Source organism: Megalops cyprinoides, chromosome 2, assembly GCF_013368585.1.
Source record: "Megalops cyprinoides isolate fMegCyp1 chromosome 2, fMegCyp1.pri, whole genome shotgun sequence".
Lineage (NCBI taxonomy): Eukaryota > Metazoa > Chordata > Actinopteri > Elopiformes > Megalopidae > Megalops > Megalops cyprinoides.
In genome coordinates, this window is record NC_050584.1 from 43,250,703 (window position 1) to 43,270,089 (window position 19,387).

Below are 19,387 nucleotides of genomic sequence, written 5' to 3' on the forward strand. Positions count from 1 at the left end.
GATGTTTTTTGGGGGCCTTTGGTTTTTGGAGCTTTGGAAGTGCAGGCTTTTATCAAGATATCAGTGTTTGCCTCTGGAATGTAGCATGAAGGCGTGCCAGTGTAATCTATACCATTCCAGCTGCCCCAGGGAACAGGAATGCTCTAATTAAAGTATCAAGTAAGAAAAGAGCACACCAACTATAAAGGACTGAAATGAAAACTAACAATTTCTTTTTTTTTTTGAGAAATCCACTTTTAGGAATTCACCCTCCAGTGAACTGTTTTCACCCTTGTATTAGCAACGTTGACACCAGAAAATGCATGTGAACCCTATAGAAATGTATGTGCATTGTAACTATAGCAGGACCATGTCTTCTTATGTTCTTGCATTTAAGAAAAAAATGTTTTTGAGCAGTAAGAGCATGTTTAACCTATACTGGTATAGTCATTTAGCGGCTTACGCTGCTAGTGCCTCTGATGTAGTCTTGAAACGTTAAAACGGTGCTTGTGTGACACCTAGTGGATAACCCAAGTATGTAGCGAAAACTAAAATGAACAAAAAAGGAGACACGTGCAGAAAACTTCCTGAAATGTAAGGCCACAATTTTAATAAATGGCTTTTAAATTATTCTTTACCAAGATAAATTGCTCCGAGATACAACCATGCAATCACTGCAGGGCAAGAGCAATGCTGCAACAACATAGCAATTGATGTTACTTCCACAAAGGGGGCTGTGATTCCATTGTGTTAGGAATTCATTATAATTGCATTGGGATGGCAAGCACAACGTAAAAGGGACAACTAACTTGACCCCATTGTGCAAATGCTTGCACAGCCTCATGGTCCTCAAGATCCATTCACCAAACTTTCTCTTTATTCAGTACTTTTTCCATCAATGTTTTTGACTTCTCATGGTGAAGTGATTGGCCCCACACTGGCAATGGAGACAGCAGAGAGACAGATTTATCTTCAGCTTGCTTCCCATAGGAATGTTCAGTGATGTTTTCTTCTAAAAGAGCAGCCTGAACCAGGAAGAGAAAAGGAGGGCAAACAATGTGATCACTGGCAGGTTAAACCTTAAAAACAATGTGGTGTTCTGAACAAAAAACTTATTTTTCCTCAACTGCTTTTAATTGTGGAGTACTGCAGACAGTGGTGGTAAGAGTCATGGATTCTGCAGTTGGAATACATCTATGAAGAGTATGAGTGTGGAGTCCGCAAGTAAAATTAACAGACTGCAATAGTGGACTCACTGCTTCTAAGATGGACATTATCCATTAGTATGGTTTAGTATGGAGCTGTCACATCACTAGGTGACATGAGGGGACACAAAATGACGGTTATGTTTAGCTTCTACCTTCAGTTAGACGACATTTTCCCCCTTTGGGCTGGCACAGGACGTAGGAACAACCAGCACAGGGCACCACACTCTGGGCATGACTGAACACAGTGGTGATCCTGTAGCACCCTAGTACAATCGGGAGCATGGAATGACATAGAATGGGTTTCTGTATTTAAATGCATGATGGATACACCTCAATGAACACCGTCATCCTAAGAAAGACATGGAAAGTATACTGAGCATGACCATGGCTACTAGTCCATGTGTCAAGCTGATAGTGCTGATTTCACCGCATTTCCATTGAACAGCTTTGCTCACCCGGACATTTGACATCCATGAAGTAGGAGTTGGGACTCTGCACAAGTCTCTTCTTCTTGTGTTTTCGCATCTCAGCCTCAAAGGCAGGGTGCATCAGGTCCTTGGCAAGCTGAGAGAAAACAAGCATAGAATATCTGGCTTCGGGTGGGACTTGTTTCGACAATTTTTTTCTCCTTCATCACGTGGCTGACTTACCTCAACTATAAAACGTATTACCACGCTAGAGTATGCAAAGGCTATATGACAAATCAGAGCGGCTCTGTGACAAATGTATCACGATCGCCCCCTGCTGTTTAATTTAGTCGACAGCGAAAGACACTGTTTCTGGCAAAATAGTAAAATTGCTGCCTTCTATTTCGCTGGTTTCAATTTGGAGCAGGCACAACACAGATCCATTTTTAACATTACAGGTGTTCTTCGTAAAGTGTCACAGTCTGTCTCCACGACCACCCCATAGAGATATTATCAACATCCATGGACTTACCTTCTGTCAGCTCAGTGAACAAGCGGTTCACTTCAGACATGCCCGGGCATGTCATGTTATGCAAATCAACCATGTGAGATAACAGGATCTAAATTTTATTTCTATTTCATTATCATTTTAATAATAACAAAAACGTAAACATGCTTAGTCTGTGCGTGCCACTGAAAAGAAATACTTACCCAATAATATATTGTCCACTTAACAAAGGAACTTAACTAGATCTAGCTAGCTCACCATCTTCATAAATCAGTTTTCATAGTTTTTTTTACACACACCGCTGCCTTGCTTTGCCTTCTCAAGCTTAATTTATTCGGTAAACGATCGTACTATGATACGTAATTGCATAACAATTCACTACTGACTTGAGTATGTTTTAAAAATGAGCTGAATGACTTGCTAGTTAGAGTTAGAGTTAAGTAACCACACTTTACATAGTTTAAAATGTAGTCATACATTTCCAAAAGCGCATTCACCAAAATTACTTACCGACATTTTCAAAAAATTTTGTTCGATCTCATATTCTCGTATGTCAGCTTTCTTCAATGAGTACAAGTCTTACTGGCGTAGGCGCTGACTTTCAATACCGCATCTAAGGTAAACGTGTTCAGATTTCCCCGCCCACTTGGTGTCAGCCAGCCAATACTTTCTCCAAAACTATTTTGCTGCAGTACTGTAAAGTCTGTGTTTCAGTTAAATACTTTAATTAAGTTAATGACATTTTCGGTCTTATTTTGTCTTAGGAGGGAAATTCAGTAAATTGTATGATGCCAAAATATTCCGAACAAACCTTTCAATCAATAATTCAATCAATTAATCTTTATCATTACTCTTACTAAGATTAACATTACAACGATTTTTTTTACCCATTTTATGAAATTAATCGATACCAACTGTACATTTGTGTACAACTCTTCAAATTGGAAAAACTTTGTTATTTTTAAATGCTAGGCCTGGGACAGACAAGGACAAAGTCCAGGACAGGTGATACAACCAAGCTATGAAACAGTAAAAATGAGGTAAAGACAAGACCTAGTGACCAGAGGTAACAGTATTTCTTAGAATTAGTGATGAGAAATTGAATCTTCATGAACCCTTTGAGGGTATGAAAGTGAGGGGCTTTCATGCAATTCTAATGACTTAATCTAAGATTAAAATTTAGATTTAAAGACGTTTCCTCCATAACAAAACAACATTATTGAGTCAGATTAGCATATTGTTGAAAGCACCACACATTTGAGAGCTCACAAAGCCCTACCCTCCTGTAACTGATTGGAATGCTCCTTTCCAGCTAGCTGTCTGGGTCAATATCCAGTCTTATGGTGTGTATGAAACGGAACTTCCGTCACACCTGTTTGGCTTATATAGTCGGACTAAAAGATCTAGAAACCAACTTGACATAAAATTAAGAGAACCACTTTGCCTTGATTGACGTAGGTTCGAGTGAACTTCCGGAGCCACGACGACTGGGAAGGACTCACACGTGAATGACGGTTTATGCATCCAATTAGACTCCAGTTTTGTTCAGCCCAGCGCTCCACGCAGCTCATCGCTGACACCGGGCGGGATTTCCGCAATAGTGAGTAATATGGCGAAGACTTACGATTACTTGTTTAAACTACTATTAATTGGGGATTCTGGAGTCGGGAAGACCTGTGTGCTGTTCAGATTTTCAGAAGATGCCTTTAACTCAACATTCATCTCAACTATAGGTATGTAGAGCTCGTTATTTGTGTTGCCAGCCTCCAAAGTGTAAGCGAAGAGGTCGAGTTCACTGCGCCCAAACATCCCCTGCTTAACTAGCTAGCTAGTTTGCCAGCTTCTATGGGACCCGGGTTTGGAGCCACAAGGACTGTGCTAGGTCCTTAAATTAAGTAACGTTAACTAGACCAGCCCTGAACATATGACTTATGTTGGAAATGGTGTCACAAATTGCAGCATGGCAACATTAAAGATGGATGTACTACTAGATTTCTGGATATCTTAGAATTTTGTAGCATGGGGCGGATAGCTTGCCTAGCTGTGTAACGTTGATGTTTGCTTTGTGGCTAGCGATATCACCTTTAGCAGGCGAGCCGGTGTACAACGTCTGCTATCTCACCAGTCAGTTAACATTAGTCCTTGCGCGTGTAGTGCAGTTGGGATTGAGAGAGATGGTTCAGCATTACATGTACGAGCTATCTGGCTAATTGTTTCCCTGTGGGCTGTGACCCCGTGGCAAGGTGGGGACCAAAGCTAATGATGATTTCGTTGGCTAAATCCATAACTACATAATAACTCTTGATTTCGTGAAATAGGTAGCTATCCTCTATCAGAGATAATACCGTATACTAGATAGGTAGCTATTCCAGTTTAATTGGTAGCTACACTGCTAGCGTGCTACACAGATGGCTAGCTATCTAGCTGGTAAACTACCGGTGCCTCCGGAAACAATCTTGACTCGCGCAGCGTTGCAATATCTTGCTGGTTAGCTAACGCAAGATGTCTAGTGCTGTGACCTAGCTAGTTTATCGTTATCAACAGACTGAGTTTTCTAATTCTTCTTGCCCCAGATCAATGGCTTAAGACATCCAGCCCTAGTCCTGTCCTTAACAGCATGCTTCAGATTTTTCTGTGACGTTATTACGCGATACTTTTGTTTTCCCGCTGTGTATATATTTTGTAAGAACTTTACCTTGTTTTGAATCAGTAGAAAACTTGCTTACGTTTGCTGAAGTGGACTTGGAAATGCCAGCTTCCGTCTTTTCCTTATCACATAAGTGTGAAACACAATTGAGTTTTGCAGTTTCACATCCAATTCATAAATTGTCAAATAGTCTGTGTGATGGACGCTACATTAGAAGCAATCATTTCGGAAAGCAGCGTAACAAAGTCTAAGTAAACACCTCGTCCCCAGTGTGTGAAATACAGTACTCTAACCTTCAGAAATAAAACCAGGTTAAATGCCTCTCTCCTTTGAGAGTGCCTCTCTGGAAGAGTGTTAGGCCCTTTCCCTAATTCACCAGCTGATGAAAGTCGTGTCTGAAGCTAACGTATGAAATAGAAACTTGGTTGACAAACAAGACACAGATGTGTGCAATCCAAAAGCCTGGGACTTGTTTTGTTCAGGACAAAACCAACCTATCAGTATTCCTTTTTGAAAACCCAGTGGAAGTACTGATGTTCACTTTGCCAATTTAATCTGTGTGAAATGGGTTTGTGTTTTCATGACTATTCAACAAATGGAGTGTGGTTGCAAATGCACTGTGCCATTATTCATATTTTATCCATGAGCTTTACAACATGGTTAGGTTAGATTGCTGCATAAATGAGAAACTTTGCCTGCATCCAAGTCTCCACAATACAAATATACATGCCAGCTTTCAAGACAATCTAAGAGGCTTATACCAGAGTTAGTCTTCTTTCATATGGAATGGCCCACTTGGGATTTCTTAGACTTTAGTGGAAGCATAAAGGGACCCATTCAGTCTATCCAGGGTAGATGTGTGCTACCAGATTTATGGAAACGGTCTTTAATTTTGTGTGAGACCTTTTTGATGTAAGGGATCTTATCATGCTCATTAAAAGTCAGTGTGAACCTATGTGGGCAGCCTTTCAAGCTGCAGATCAGATTCTGGTGGGGTTGCAACCAAAGACAAATATGCTGGTGTGAAAACTAACTCCAAAGCAGACCAGTCATGAGTGTATGAAGGACCAGTCTGTTTTGACACATACTCAAGTAGCACAAGGTATGTGCGAAGCTTCATGTAGATGGCACATTCCCTTGGATCATTTAGACTTCAGTTTTCAAATGTTCCTGGTACTTGTAAGATATACCTGACCCACATTTGCAACAACACATCTTCTGCTGCAGGTGAGTCACTTCTATTGTCTTATCCTCCCACTTTTGAACTTGGGTTGATCTTTGTCCTTTTCTTTTCCTCCAGGTATTGACTTTAAAATTAGAACAATAGAACTAGACGGAAAGAAGATTAAGTTACAGATATGGTAAGACTGGACCAGAAATCCATTATTCTCACTCACAGCACTGTGCATGATAAGCCTTTTTAGTTTGTCATTAGGATAAATGGAGTTGGACTGTAAACATGTTTTGAAGTGTCATAACATGATGATAACTTTAAATGACCAAGTCTGTCAGAATGTAACTCTGAATCCATTTATTATCTGAACTGGGTTTCATTAAAATGTCTGTTTACATTTCAGGGACACAGCAGGCCAGGAGCGATTTCGAACAATCACAACTGCATACTACAGAGGAGCCATGGTGGGTGGCTATTGCAGCATGTGATTTTACATCTCCAGCTGCAGTATGTGCCGTCATTTAAAATTGTATTCAGGAGCAAATGTCAACCATATGTTGCTCCATATGCCCTTGGATTGGATTCCATGCCAGTCTGAGTTCCTCCCTCTATTGTTGTGAAAGGATCTGCACACACCTGTGGGTGGTATGCTTGCAATGCTCTTCACACAGCATCCTTCAGGTTAAATCCTCATTTCAGAAATCCTGTGCACACTACAGTTACAATGCATCCTCCAGTGGTCGGTTTGTGCTGGATGGATTACCATTTTTGTTCACCATGTGTGTTTTTTGTTGCAGGGGATCATGTTGGTGTATGATATTACCAATGAGAAGTCCTTTGACAACATCAAAAACTGGATAAGGAATATAGAAGAGGTATGCTTCAGGAATGGAATTATGGTCAATGGATTTGTGTGGGTGGCAGTGTAGCTTAGTGTTAACCCTTGCGCGTGTACGGTCACACCGGTGTGGTTAGCGCTTTCACGCGTTCGGTCAAACCACTGTGATTAGAACAATAGATTGGAAAAATTCTAGCTAACGTTAGCTTTGAGGAAACAGTGATTTAACGTTACAAAGTATAGCAAATGTGGCAGTGAAAACTATGAGAAGCTTAATAACGCTAATGAAAACATAACAAACCATGTAACGTAACATGCGCGCTACATAGCATAAAATAAAAGGGTTAAGGAGCCAGACTCATAACCAAAAGGTTGCCAGTTTGATTCCTCGCTGGGGCACTGCTGCTGTAAACTTGGGCAAGGTACTTAACCCACAATTGCCTCAGTAAATATCCAGCTATATAAATGGATAACATTGTAAAAACACTGTAACTGATGTAAGTCTCTCTGGATAAGAGTATTTGCTAAATGCCATTAATGTAATGTATAGTGTTCAAGCAGTACCCAAGAGCCAAACTACTTGATTATATTTCCTTGCTATACACTTTTCCTCTGTTGTACATTTGGTTATGTGGAAATGTGTGTATCTCAGCCCCAAACATCACTATCACCACTAGATGCAATTCCTACTCTTGGCAGTCTAAGCATATTAATTCTTTGCCCATACAGCATGCATCAGCCGATGTGGAGAAGATGGTTCTTGGCAACAAATGTGATGTCAATGACAAACGGCAGGTGTCCAAAGACAGAGGCGAAAAGGTGAGCACCCAAGGAATGTCTTTTTCCCTTCACTGCTCACAGCCACCCACAGCCTGTACCACTGTCACACACAAGCAAGGAAGGTTTTTTTCCCCTGCTTACTCTGGGCCACCCCAATGTCGAATGCCTCTGCTTGATGTGCTCCTTGCTTTGCCCTGTACTGCCTTCAGGAATGATTTGTTTCAGGGGCAACCCCAGAGGCTGGGCCCATGGATTGCATGACTGAGGGGGATCTTGCGTATGTTACATCATAGTGCCATTAATACTGTCTGCTTGCCATTTAAATGGGGTTGAAACATGTCCTTTTTGCAGTCGTACAAGATCTAAAAGCTGAGGGTGAAGGGAGGTGCACACACCTGTGTGGAAAAAGTGATCAGTGCATCCCTGACCCCTGCCTTGTTCTTTGTTTACTCACGAGGCTCACTTCAGTTGTGTCCTAGAGCTGTAAAGGCAGTCTTGCAAAGACATGTTTCGCAATTTTTTGTCACAAGAATTCATAAATCTCACTTTGAAAGTTGAAAGTACCATGGTGCAAGGAATGCTAATCAAAGGAGTTGTCTGTCAGAGAATAGCACTGATGTGTTGGTGATGACTGGGCAGCTGCAGTGTCTTTTGTATGTTTGGGCTTACATTTAAAATGGAATCCTGTTTATATCAATCTGCCTGTTGTGACCGGTATAATTTTTTGGGCTTACTGTTTTCTTTCTGTTCATTGTGGTTTACAAAGATGGGGAGGACCTTCATGAGGTATATTGTCCCTAACAGCTCAGATTTGATCTGCCACTTTTAATCTGTTGCCCTCTGAGCTGTTAACTTCCATTTTATAATATATTTCAGCATAATCTATAAAATGTAACCCAAGGCTTAATTCACCAGTGCATTGATATTGTGTCTTCATTCTCAAATTGATTAGTTTTTAATCTTACGCATAGTTTAAAGTGAAATATATGGCTCTTTCAGCATAGTAAGTCTTACATCAAAAATAAAAAAAAACAATGTCAGTAGAGTAAATGGCAACATTTTCCATCAAAAATGATACCAGTAGAGTAAATGGCATAGCCTGGTGTAAGCAATGCTTGATAGTCTTTGCTTTTGCACCCAGATGCTAACAAAAATGGATGTTCCAAAACTTGGTCTTTTCAGCTGTAAAGAGAGCTATACACTGCAATTACAGCCAGTTTTAATGTGTTGCGTGTTATGGTTTAAATTTGTGCGTTGTGAAATATTTCTCATATTGGCTTGGTCACATGCATCAATGATGTACTTGTGCTTGCCTCTATGTGTGGAAAGCTTTATTTGAGTCCTTGAATTGTTTTCACTGATACTACCTAGTGTTATCAATATCAGCCAGGCTTTGTCACTGTCATACAACACAAGCTCTTTGACCATTATACGGTGATGTTGATTTATGGATTCATTGTGTGGATCCACCTCTTTTTAGGCTGTGAATGATGATGAATTTATGAAATCTCTGTAATGATGATTCACTCTCTTTGCTTGACTGGCCAAGATTCAGTGGTAATCCAGTTCTAACCCAAAGGTTGAGAAACTCTGGCCTGCAAACATATTGTAATAGAAAGACAGTCAGTTTTTATTCTATTTTTTTGTAACCAGAAATGGTTAGTTACACAGTATGTTTCTTACTGGTTTTGGCTGAGCCACTGCAACTTTCCTCTTCTGTCAGCTGGCCTTGGAGTATGGAATCAAGTTTATGGAGACCAGCGCAAAGGCCAACATCAACGTGGAGAATGTAAGTACCTTTTTTCAGCCATCGGTTAGTAGCAATATTCCCATTGCCTTTATGGAAGTTCCCATCATCAGTGGGATAGAGGTGGTGTTTCCAGTGTCGTAGGTTGCTATATATGTATATCCCATGTTCTGAAGTTCAACATTTATTTTTATTTTTCTTTGGGGGGGTGTTTAGGCCTTCATGACACTTGCAAGAGATATCAAAGCAAAAATGGACAAGAAATTGGTAAGAGCATTTATCATTTGAAGTGGTGTCCTGCCATTCCAAAAAAGGAAGTGAATCTGATGTGTATCCTGGCTGTGTGTTCTAGGAGGGCAACAGCCCCCAGGGCAGCAGTCAAGGGGTGAAGATCACCACAGAGCAGCAGAAGAAGAGCAGTTTTTTCCGCTGTGTCCTACTGTGAGGTCTGTGGCCTTACTGTCCACCCTGTGGCTGGACATAACTGGACTGTGCTAGCTCAGAGTGCTCTCTTTCTCCCTCTCTTCTGCTTCTTTTCCACCAGTCTGCATCCCTGCATCATGGCTGACAAATAACACGCACCCCCTCCCCCCGGCGCCCAGTTCCACCTCAGTTTCCAAGTAGGTTGTTGGCCAATTTTTCAGTTCTTGGACGATCAAGGTTGAGGGTCAGAGGGAGGAAGCTTGAAAATCTCAAATTGCGTACATGTCTGATTCTTTTCTAAACTTGGAGCATGATTCCCAGTTCTCTGATTTAATGTCACCCTTTTTCATCTCTTCAGAGACCATGTAAGAGGGCAGTGCATTTGGCCTTTGGTCAGAAGGCAGTGTTTTCCCTGGACCCACTGCTGTCAGTGTTAGCCCTTAGCCTTTAACCCTTGAATTTTACCCTTAATAGGATTGATTTAACCATTGAAAGCATGGCTTGAATTTGGCCAAGCTATTACTTGCTTGGTTGTTTTTGGTGGATGGAAGGCTGCCTGTTTTTCAGGGGGCTGAATAACATTGAGCCAAGACTGGTGTTCATCTCAGTAATTACTTTCAGTTCATCTGTTTTGAAGATAGTATTTATTCCAAATTAGTAAATTGAGCCTAAATTCAGGCTTATTATATTGTTTTCTATAATTACATTCCTTGACAATCATCTTAGGGCCTCCTACAGTGTCCTTTCTCATAGGCAGTTGCTACTCTCCTTTAACATGCAATTCACAATGGTTATTTGGTGTAATACCTTGATATAAAGTACCCCTATCTCTCTTGTGACCTGAATTTATGCCTGCCCCCCAACATACTTGAAAGTTGCCATCTTATTTTTGATACTAGGTCCACATTCTGTACTATGATTGAATTTTGTGTTTGTTGCATTTTTTCACTGCAAACAGTTCTAGATTGAACAGAATCAGTCCCCATGATTCTTTTCCAGGGTGGATTAACATACTTTCTGAGAAATGTTGTTTAAAAAGGCACACATCAGAATTCTCCAGTGTCGCTTCTTCATACTTAGCCTTTATTACTAAAGATTCTCTGTCTTTCTTCTGTTTGTTGCTTGGTGACTTCTTACAAGCATCAGATTTGCAATAATAAACCAGAAACAAAGATTTGTCACATGTCAGCACCTTCCCCCATCAGCTTGTTTTCCCAGAGTTCAACATTCAGCATAACTATTCTGAAGATTGCAGAGCTTGATTGGGCGGCTGTATGTTGATGACCACTTTAATGCACATTTCCTTAAATGACAGCAACATTTTTCCTGGTCTCTTAATCTTACCTCATTTGTCCTGCACTTCCTCTTACCAGCACTTCAGCTCCTCTCTGTGGATTTTAGTTGGTGCCAAGTGGTAGCTTCACAGTGTAAAAAGACTTCATATTGTGCTTTAATTGAATATAGTTAAAATAAGTCTCAACACTTCTGATAATTCATAGATAGCATCCTATAACTAGTTAATATTTTTATAAGGTCCATTTCACCATTTAAACTGTCTTTCTTGTGTAATTTGCTGTATGTGTTTGTTTATACTTCTGCTGTTTGACTGACCACTTAAGAGATGCAGTCTTTTTCATGGCATTGTAAGAAGCAAGGCTGTAAATGCAAAAGTGCAAATCAGAAAATATCCCAGCCATAGAAAACCAAAAAGCACCAAGAAGAGTATATTTTTTAAAAAGAATAAATTTAAAAACATTGTTGCCCTTTCAAAATGTATCCTGATGCATACCTGGTTTGTTAATTCCCTTCTTTCATCTCAAGCTCTTGTCTTGTTTCTGTATGGTGATGCGTGTGTATATTCTGTACCCCGGTGCTGTTGAGTTTCACTTTGCATTGAGTGTTGCACTGTGTGTCTAATCTTGTGCCAGGACTAATTCCCCTTCAGTGCTGTGTTCCGTCTCTGTGGCAGTGTATTAGTATTTATTTGGTTTCCCCCTGGAAGTGTGCATGATGTGTTATCACCAAATGATTACTAGCACAAGATACATTAAACATTTAAAGGGCAAACCATTATGCCATTTTTAATGTTGCACAAAAGCATTGGTATTTACATTAATCTTAATTATTACAGCAATGGGGTGAACATGTAAATATCAGAATTATTACAAAATTATTCACAAAAGAGAGCTTTCAAGAAATCTGTGTTCACATCTGGGCACGTGGTATTACAAATCACTCTAAGTAAATAACTCTCTCTGTCTGCATTCCAAAGCTGCTGCTAATGCAAAACAGCAGTTGTCAGTACTTACCTGGAGTGTCCAGATGCTGCTGGCTTTAGATGGTCATAAATGGTATAATTTTACAAAATTGATTCACTCACTAGTATTAAACATTCTTTATCAGTTGTGTTCTCTGTTGGGTAGTGTAAGTAGATGTGGTCAAGGTTACCTAAAAATGTTGACTTGTTTTCTCATTACATCAGTGTAAAGGTACTACTGTTTTGGAACAGAAAACATTTTCAGTACTAATGTAATTACTTTTTTGGCTTTAAAATTGGTGTGAGTCAGAACCTTGTTTAAGATCTCGGAGGTAACTTACTGGCACTGGACTGTTCCAGGAGAGGACTTTTATCATAATCCACAATATATGAGACCAATGCCTGACCTACTGTCAGGCTGTTTATTGTCAATTGTGTGTCTAAGCAAGATTAGGGAAAAAAAAGCATATTGGGTGTTAAATGTCACAGGTAGTTGAAGTTTCTGTGTGGTCAATAACAGGTCAGACAACTTGAGCAGACATGAGATCAAGACAGTATCAGTGACTGCAGGTGTCAACAGATGTGTACCATTGTGAAGAAAACGTGGCACAATATTTTTTAAAAAAGCTTACACATCAGAACTTAAAAGTGCCCTTGTAAATGCCTGCTGTTGCGATGCACTTTTCTCGCTTTATCCATGAACAAGATTTAGAGGAGGATATTGTAAATGTGTCATTTAATAAGTTCAGTTTGTTTCCAGTTTTTGGTTCACTGTCATGTTTCCTCTTCCTGCTGAAACTACTGTTACTCACAGCAATACATTTATCTTAATTCCACGTGATACTTGATCTCATGAGAACTATGCATCATGAAACAGTTGTAGACCTCTGCATTTTGTACATAGAAATGAGAAAAAAAAATTGCTGTGGACATCGCAGACATGGTCATTCAAGTAAAAAAAAAAAATAATAATAAAAAAAAACATTCCGCTGTTTGCACCTTTCTCATTCCCTGTGCATTTTTATTTCTTAATATGGAATTCAGTGGAACTGTCAGCAACTGACTGTATAAACTAACTTGTTTGAATTAAAGGAAGAAATGAAGACACTCTTTCCTGTCTTTGTTCACTAGTATTCAGTCAAGTTGAGTTGAAGTCAGACTGGAATTGTAGTTTCTGTTGATATTGAAGTGGGTTCCAGTTCAAAGATCTTTCAGGCATTGGTCTGGCAACAGTCTCTGGCAGACCATAGTGATACCATGCATTACATCAGTTTAACTGACAAACCTTGAAACATGCAAAATGATGTGTTTCACACCCTGCAAAGTTCATGACATGTTTCCACAACATGCAGGCTGAAAAGGACCTGGCAGAAAGGTCTGTTTTTATATTGGGTTTTTTTTTTGGTTTGTTTTCTTTTTCTCTATGCATTTCTTCACAAAGCTGCTTCTACTTTTTATTTTTGTCTTTTTTGTTGAAGTGACTTTTCTTTAATGCATGTCATTAGTAATTCTTGTTCATGACCATACTTTTCATTGTGTTGATTGTGGGTTGGGGGGATTTTGAAAGCAACTGTAAATAACAGAACCTATAGAAGAGAAAAACTACTTTGATTGTACTGTACTTTCTAAAATTTCATTGAATTGATCTACAGCTTTGTAGATATGTGTACTTTGATGATTTATTAAAATATGATTCTTTTAAACAGATGTGTGGTTTTCCAGTTATTCTTGGACAGCAGCATTATATTATGATTTCCAACCTTGTGTCTTAAAACAGAACTGAAATGAACTTGTCCTTAGGAATCCTCCAATAACCGTGAATGTTGAGAAAGTAAAAATGCATTCTTGTCTTTTCAAATATGGATCCTTTCTACAGCTAAACTGTAGAAATTGAATCACTCAGTTCCAAACAAACATGTACTGTTTTAAGTTCACAGTAAACCAAAGACTGCTATGCAAATACTGACCCTCTGCATCAATGCCAATAGGAAGCAGACATGCAGCTGACATAGCAGCCAAGAAAACTGAAAACAAGTTGTTAGTCGTCGGCCACATATTCCGTTTAGCAATATTTTACATATTTCCAGTGTCAGTCACTTTGAAAGCTATGGTTATAAGCGATTTTTATAACCACACATCCGAAGGTTAATGACAATCAATTTGTAATTTCAAAGTAGGTATTTAGTCACAGACTAATACCCTCACTGTTTTGAGAGATCATCTACGTGTTTGACTGTCTAATTAGTGGTTTTCATGTTCACTACATCAATCTTCAACTGTTTATTGGCCATAAAATAATGCTGACATAGGCCTGCTGATTTAACACATATTCACAGAAAACGAAACTAGCTGTACCTTCGGGAGTGGCTGTGGTCAGATAAAGGTAGGCCACAAACCGGAAGCATGTTTTCTATTAAAAGTAAAAGCTAAGACAGAGACCATGCAAACATTTATTTTACCCCGCCCCTTTCAGTCGTAGTTGTAGATAAAGTCAGGTACTGTTCCTGGAACAGGTTCCGGGAACATTCAGAATGCAGAGGTCTTCATTTGAAGGTAAGTCTATTCTGGGTCGTATGCTTTAGCTTCCATGGAACAGACACCTGGAGAAGCAGCCATTCTGTCTTTAAATAAATCTTTACAGAAATTAGTTACACTTGTGTTCACTTTATGTTCCAGATTAGTTCATTCATCTTTCATTCATCGAGGCGCTTATACAGAATCTTAAGACTTTAGGATTCGGTTTTTATGACATAACAAATCAACCTGACACAGTTCCAGCATTACTTAAATATTTCCTGCCCAGTTTCGATGACTTTAATTGCGTCTGTTACGCTAGTTATAACACACGTAAGCACTATCAAACGTTTTCTGTTCACAGCTTTGAAATGCTACGGAAAACGTAATGGTCACAAACTTACCTTATTACCTATACTTATACCTTATTAATCAGAAGACGTTCAATTAACATTAATATGAGAAAAAAAACTACTGTCTGGAACGCTCTGGGAAACACGGTAGCTGAAAAGGTACCGGTATGAATATTCTATGTACTCGTTTATCAGAACTCCATAATTCAGCAGGTCTAATTAGAATTAAATTTTGTAAACCAACAGTTGCAAGTAAACTGACAACACGTTTAGCAGGATTATCTGCAGAAATGAACAAATAATCAAAAAAATCCTCATTTAGGTGTTTGGTACCATACTGTTACGAGAGTACACTCCTAAAGTACGCACCTGATAGAATTCGACCTCAGTCAACAGCGTTAATCCTCTTAGCACATGGTAAATGTCAAACGTGTGTGCTTACTAATTTTCTGCTATTTCTCTAATTTTTGGTCAAAATAAGCTTGGTGTCTATTTTGTGTTTTTCTGTTCCATATATCTAGTGTTTCCCTCACTCTAAATGATTTGAATATTGAAACATCCCCGCGTTAAAAAAAGATGGTGATTTGCATGGCATGTACTTCTGTAGCACCACATATAACAATGCTTTGATCTGTCTTCACGCCAGGATATATTTTTCCTTTTACTCACTGATGTTGTGTCACCTCAGAAACAGACGCAAGTAGTTTAGGTCATTGTCAATCTTTAGGATCACATGTAACAGTTGTCCGTACAGCTCGTCTACACTTATTTTTTAAGTACAGAGTGTGTCATCAAAGGAAGATAATGTCACTTCATATAGCATAATGTTAATTTTAATGGTGCTTAATTGTTAAACTGTGTAAGGTTTAAACCAAAATAACTCAGTTGTTTTTCTGCACTTCCACTTTTACTCATCCAGTAAAATTACCTTCTTAATAATTTTCAACTTAAACATTGTGTGCCATCATTACTTATTTTCATCTTTGCAGATTCTGTTTCAGATCTAGCAGCATTTCAGTTAACCACATGGTACTGTTTACGATGAAGATAAAAATTAGATTGTCCATATGGTTCCAAGAATATGTTGTAGACCAGGGTAGTTATTTGGCAAAGCTATTAGTCGTTAACCATGTTAGAAGTGCCATGTGTAAAAGTGCTTTATATATCCTCTACAACAGCTACTAACCCTGATTATGGAACCCAATTCAGCAAGTTTAGTCTGAATTTTGATTAAATGTATTTTCTGGACTGACTATCTTGTCATGTGTTTAAGAATATACTGTATTCCAAGGCTACTCTACCAATCAGAGTCAAGAATTAATCCAAGCCATGGTATAAGCAACTTAAATTCACAGGGTCAACATGATTTTAGTGGAATGGCATTTCAGGTGAGGATCCATAATTCAAAAGTCTCAGAAGAGGAAGGTGACACTGCATTGTTCTGCATTTTTGAAAACAATGGGTTTTGCTTAGTTCCCTGGGAACTAAGCAAAATGGTGTCTGATTTGAAGTCTCTTTAACAAGAAAATTTAGTTTTAGTATCTATGTAAAACTCTGTCCATATTAACACTATCTCTTACATGCTTGTATGTTTATCGTCTATAATGATTAAAAATTTCTTGTATGAGGATTACCTAACGTTCAGTTTCTTGTATAGAAGGATTCAGAGGTTGGTGCAGTTCACTCTGACATGATATTTTCATCATGTGTGTGTTTATTCATGCACACCAGGAGCCATGGAAGATACCCAGCTGCGGGAGAAGCGTGAAGCAGCTTTGGCCTGGTTCTCTCAGTTCCAGCTTGATTGTGTCATCAGAAACGGTATCGTTCCAGAATGGTTCCATGGCATTATCTCCAGGAGGTAAGTGCTGTTTTTGTTGACAAGTGATAGCCATGCACAACAGCACCACGCTGTATTAATGTACCAATAGACTTCAACACACAAGTGCCACTAACATTAAGATTTTTCAAGTAATTTCAGAGGATGCTTCCCCTCACCTCATCCTGTTTTGTCACAGGTTGTATTTGGATTAATAGATCAACATTTGATATTGCAACAATATCTATCAGTGTAGTAGCTGGCTAGCAATCAAGTTAATTACCAAATTCTCAAAAGGGTCAGATATCTCACAGAATGCTTACCTGTTCCTCAAGGGGTTAGTGTTGTTCGTGAATGTCTCCATTTGGCTAATTAACAGTACGTAATTATGTTTCTGTAGGACAGCGGAGGAAATGCTGCTCTCCAAGCCTGCAGGCTACTTCCTGATTCGGGTCAGCGAGAGCAGAATAGGATACACCCTTTCATATCGGTGAGTCATAAAGCACAATGTACTGTCTCTCCCATTTTTCAATAAGAATATGTTGATCTGATGAAATATAAAAGATAAATGTCTGGCCCATTATTTAATCTCTCAGAATGACTTTCTGTTATGTTTCTCACTCTCTCTTTCTCTGTCTTTCATAGAGCTGAGGATCGCTGCCGACACTTTATGATTGATGTGCTAAGGAACGGCCAGTACACCATTGTGGGGGAAAACACCAGTCACAGGTCACTGCAAGACCTGGTTGCATTCCACCGTCGGGTTCCCATTCTCCCCTTCAATGAGCTGCTGACTGTTGCCTGTGGCCAGGTGCGGTGATGTACTTATGTCAACAGAGGATGAATGCAGTTCTCTTAAGCAGCTTATTTTCCATATACTATAAAGCCTTTCATAGACAATTGAGGAATTATCAGTTAATTAATGACTGTCTAACACAACCTACACTAATGATTTCTGTGCTGTTTTGCTCCTGTTGCAGGTTTCCAAAGACAACGCAGATTATGCTGAATTGTTGTTTCCCAAAAAAAAACACTTTGATCCCATACCTGGTGCAGTCACAAATAATGGTCCTCACATCAGCAATGCTCCTCATCTTGAACTGCCTTCTGCCACTCCACCAGCCCTCCCAAATCGTCCTACTATGTCCGACTCTGGTCACAGTGTCGCAAGCACTGCTGTTCCCACCCCCTGCTATCCTCACAGGCTCTACCCCTCCCTGGATATGGAACTAGCTACACTAACACTTCAGAGCCCAAGCATGGTGAGACTTTAAACCATCTACAGCCACTTTTTCAGTTTTAAGTCAGTTCTTTTCAGTATGTCAGAGGTAATGATGAAGTAATATATAATTAAACTTTCCAGATATTGTTTAAAGTCTGAGAAAATCAACACTCTAATTAACTGAAACCTAGTCTGATAGAAAATGGGATGTACTACTTTCATTACAACAAGATGGTTACTATTTATGACTTCAGCTAAAATGTCCCTTGTATGTGTGTTGCAGACGAATACAGTTAAACCAGTACCATTACCCAGGAAAAAGTCGAACCCTCCCAGCACTGTAGAGTCAAACCCCCAGCCACCAGAGCTGCCTGCCAGAGGTATCCTGCCACAGAGAAGGGAACATCCCAACACCGCACCCAACCAGTTCCCAGGATCAAGGCTAGAGTGTACTGAAACATCATCGACCCAGCCCAGCCTAGACTGTGGGACCCCCACTAACAACCAGCACAGAGGCCAGAGTATGAAATCAGCTGTTGTCAGTCTGATGCAATTCAAGAAGCCCCATAAGAAGAACCGGGCCTCAGAGGAGCACACTTACTCTGAGCTGTCAGTGGAGTCTGAGACAGCAGAGGACCAGAAGTCCCTTAAAGCCCTGGTCAGTAGGCCATCGGACCTTCACACAGCCTGTGAAAATGTGTATCAGGAGCTGCCAGGGGAAAGCCAGATCGGTAAGCCCAGTACAGGCATCATGTGCAGCTTTACCATCCCAGCATCCCATGCTGCACCAGTGGAAGGGCTACCTGCAGAGTACCTGAACCCACCTCCATTTGCTCCTGGTTACTGACACATGTCACAGGACCTCCTCATTTGACTCATCAAGAAAAGGATGCTGGGTCTTTAAAAGGGGCAGTGCTTTGAAATGTAAGGGGTCATCATTCAGATGACTGAATGAAAGTCAGATGCAATCAGCGTTTCAGACATTAACACATGCTTTTAAACTGTAAAAAAAATGTCATTTTTCATTTTTATTCTTGTAAGAAGGAAGAAATCATCCACTCTGAACATAAAGACAGAGGCAATACTTTTCTACAATTGGACATATTCAGAAGTAAATTGATTTAAAAATTCTATTTTAATAAAAATGTAAATTATTATTTATCAAAGCACATAAAACATTTGAAGGATTCTGTAAGTGCAGTTGACAGTTTTTTTCATCCCTTGAATAAACCTATTACATTTGTAATATTTGTTCAAATATATCTGTATATTGCTAATACATAGATTTAATAAAGTGTTGTAAAGTGTGATTTTATCCAAATGTTTGAAGTGGATTTCCATTCCTCACGTCACCAGTAAGAAAGATAAAGACACGGCACTTCAAATGTTGTTTACAAACATCATCTGGCCTTTATATTAAACATATTCCAGCCTCAAAGCTGCTGAGACAAGTGCTTCTCATACATTCTCAATACAATGAATTTCCTGGAATTTGCATTACCTCCCTGTAC

At 39.4% G+C, this 19,387-nt stretch overlaps 3 protein-coding genes across 3 annotated transcripts; 2 read left to right on the top strand and 1 right to left on the bottom strand.

Annotated features, from left to right (window-relative positions):
* Window positions 1-569: 569 nt before the first annotated feature.
* Window positions 570-2,702, bottom strand: LOC118773088 (40S ribosomal protein S27-like). Its single transcript, XM_036521842.1, has 4 exons — window positions 2,613-2,702; window positions 1,643-1,751; window positions 1,340-1,450; window positions 570-1,004 (listed from the first exon to the last, which is right to left on the bottom strand). The coding sequence occupies exons 1-4, from the start codon at window positions 2,616-2,618 to the stop codon at window positions 976-978; spliced, it is 255 nt and encodes an 84-aa protein (XP_036377735.1). The 5' UTR covers window positions 2,619-2,702; the 3' UTR covers window positions 570-975.
* Window positions 2,703-3,694: 992 nt separating this feature from the next.
* LOC118773087 (ras-related protein Rab-8A) lies at window positions 3,695-13,532 on the top strand. The gene is made up of 8 exons (XM_036521841.1): window positions 3,695-3,835; window positions 6,050-6,110; window positions 6,327-6,387; window positions 6,721-6,798; window positions 7,491-7,580; window positions 9,265-9,330; window positions 9,505-9,555; window positions 9,641-13,532. Exons 1-8 carry the CDS (start codon window positions 3,712-3,714, stop codon window positions 9,731-9,733), a joined length of 624 nt encoding a protein of 207 aa, XP_036377734.1. The 5' UTR covers window positions 3,695-3,711; the 3' UTR covers window positions 9,734-13,532.
* A 941-nt stretch (window positions 13,533-14,473) lies between these two features.
* On the top strand, window positions 14,474-18,949 carry hsh2d (hematopoietic SH2 domain containing). The gene is made up of 6 exons (XM_036522538.1): window positions 14,474-14,521; window positions 16,567-16,696; window positions 17,055-17,144; window positions 17,300-17,465; window positions 17,635-17,916; window positions 18,160-18,949. Exons 1-6 carry the CDS (start codon window positions 14,500-14,502, stop codon window positions 18,721-18,723), a joined length of 1,254 nt encoding a protein of 417 aa, XP_036378431.1. The 5' UTR covers window positions 14,474-14,499; the 3' UTR covers window positions 18,724-18,949.
* The last annotated feature ends 438 nt before the right edge of the window (window positions 18,950-19,387 follow it).

Bases quoted from the DNA above. Each gene is read 5' to 3' on its own strand.
- LOC118773088 (XM_036521842.1), bottom strand. The intron at 1,451-1,642 runs GTGAGCAAAGCT...CGATTGTACTAG, and splicing joins CATGGATGTCAAATGTCCGG to GGTGCTACAGGATCACCACT. The intron at 1,005-1,339 runs GTAGAAGCTAAA...TTCCTGGTTCAG, and splicing joins AAAATGTCGTCTAACTGAAG to GCTGCTCTTTTAGAAGAAAA.
- LOC118773087 (XM_036521841.1), top strand. From the start codon at position 3,712: ATGGCGAAGACTTACGATTACTTGTTTAAACTACTATTAATTGGGGAT. The intron at 6,111-6,326 runs GTAAGACTGGAC...TTTACATTTCAG, and splicing joins AAGATTAAGTTACAGATATG to GGACACAGCAGGCCAGGAGC. The intron at 6,799-7,490 runs GTATGCTTCAGG...TTGCCCATACAG, and splicing joins GGATAAGGAATATAGAAGAG to CATGCATCAGCCGATGTGGA.
- hsh2d (XM_036522538.1), top strand. From the start codon at position 14,500: ATGCAGAGGTCTTCATTTGAAG. The intron at 17,145-17,299 runs GTGAGTCATAAA...TGTCTTTCATAG, and splicing joins GGATACACCCTTTCATATCG to AGCTGAGGATCGCTGCCGAC. The intron at 17,917-18,159 runs GTGAGACTTTAA...TGTGTGTTGCAG, and splicing joins CACTTCAGAGCCCAAGCATG to ACGAATACAGTTAAACCAGT.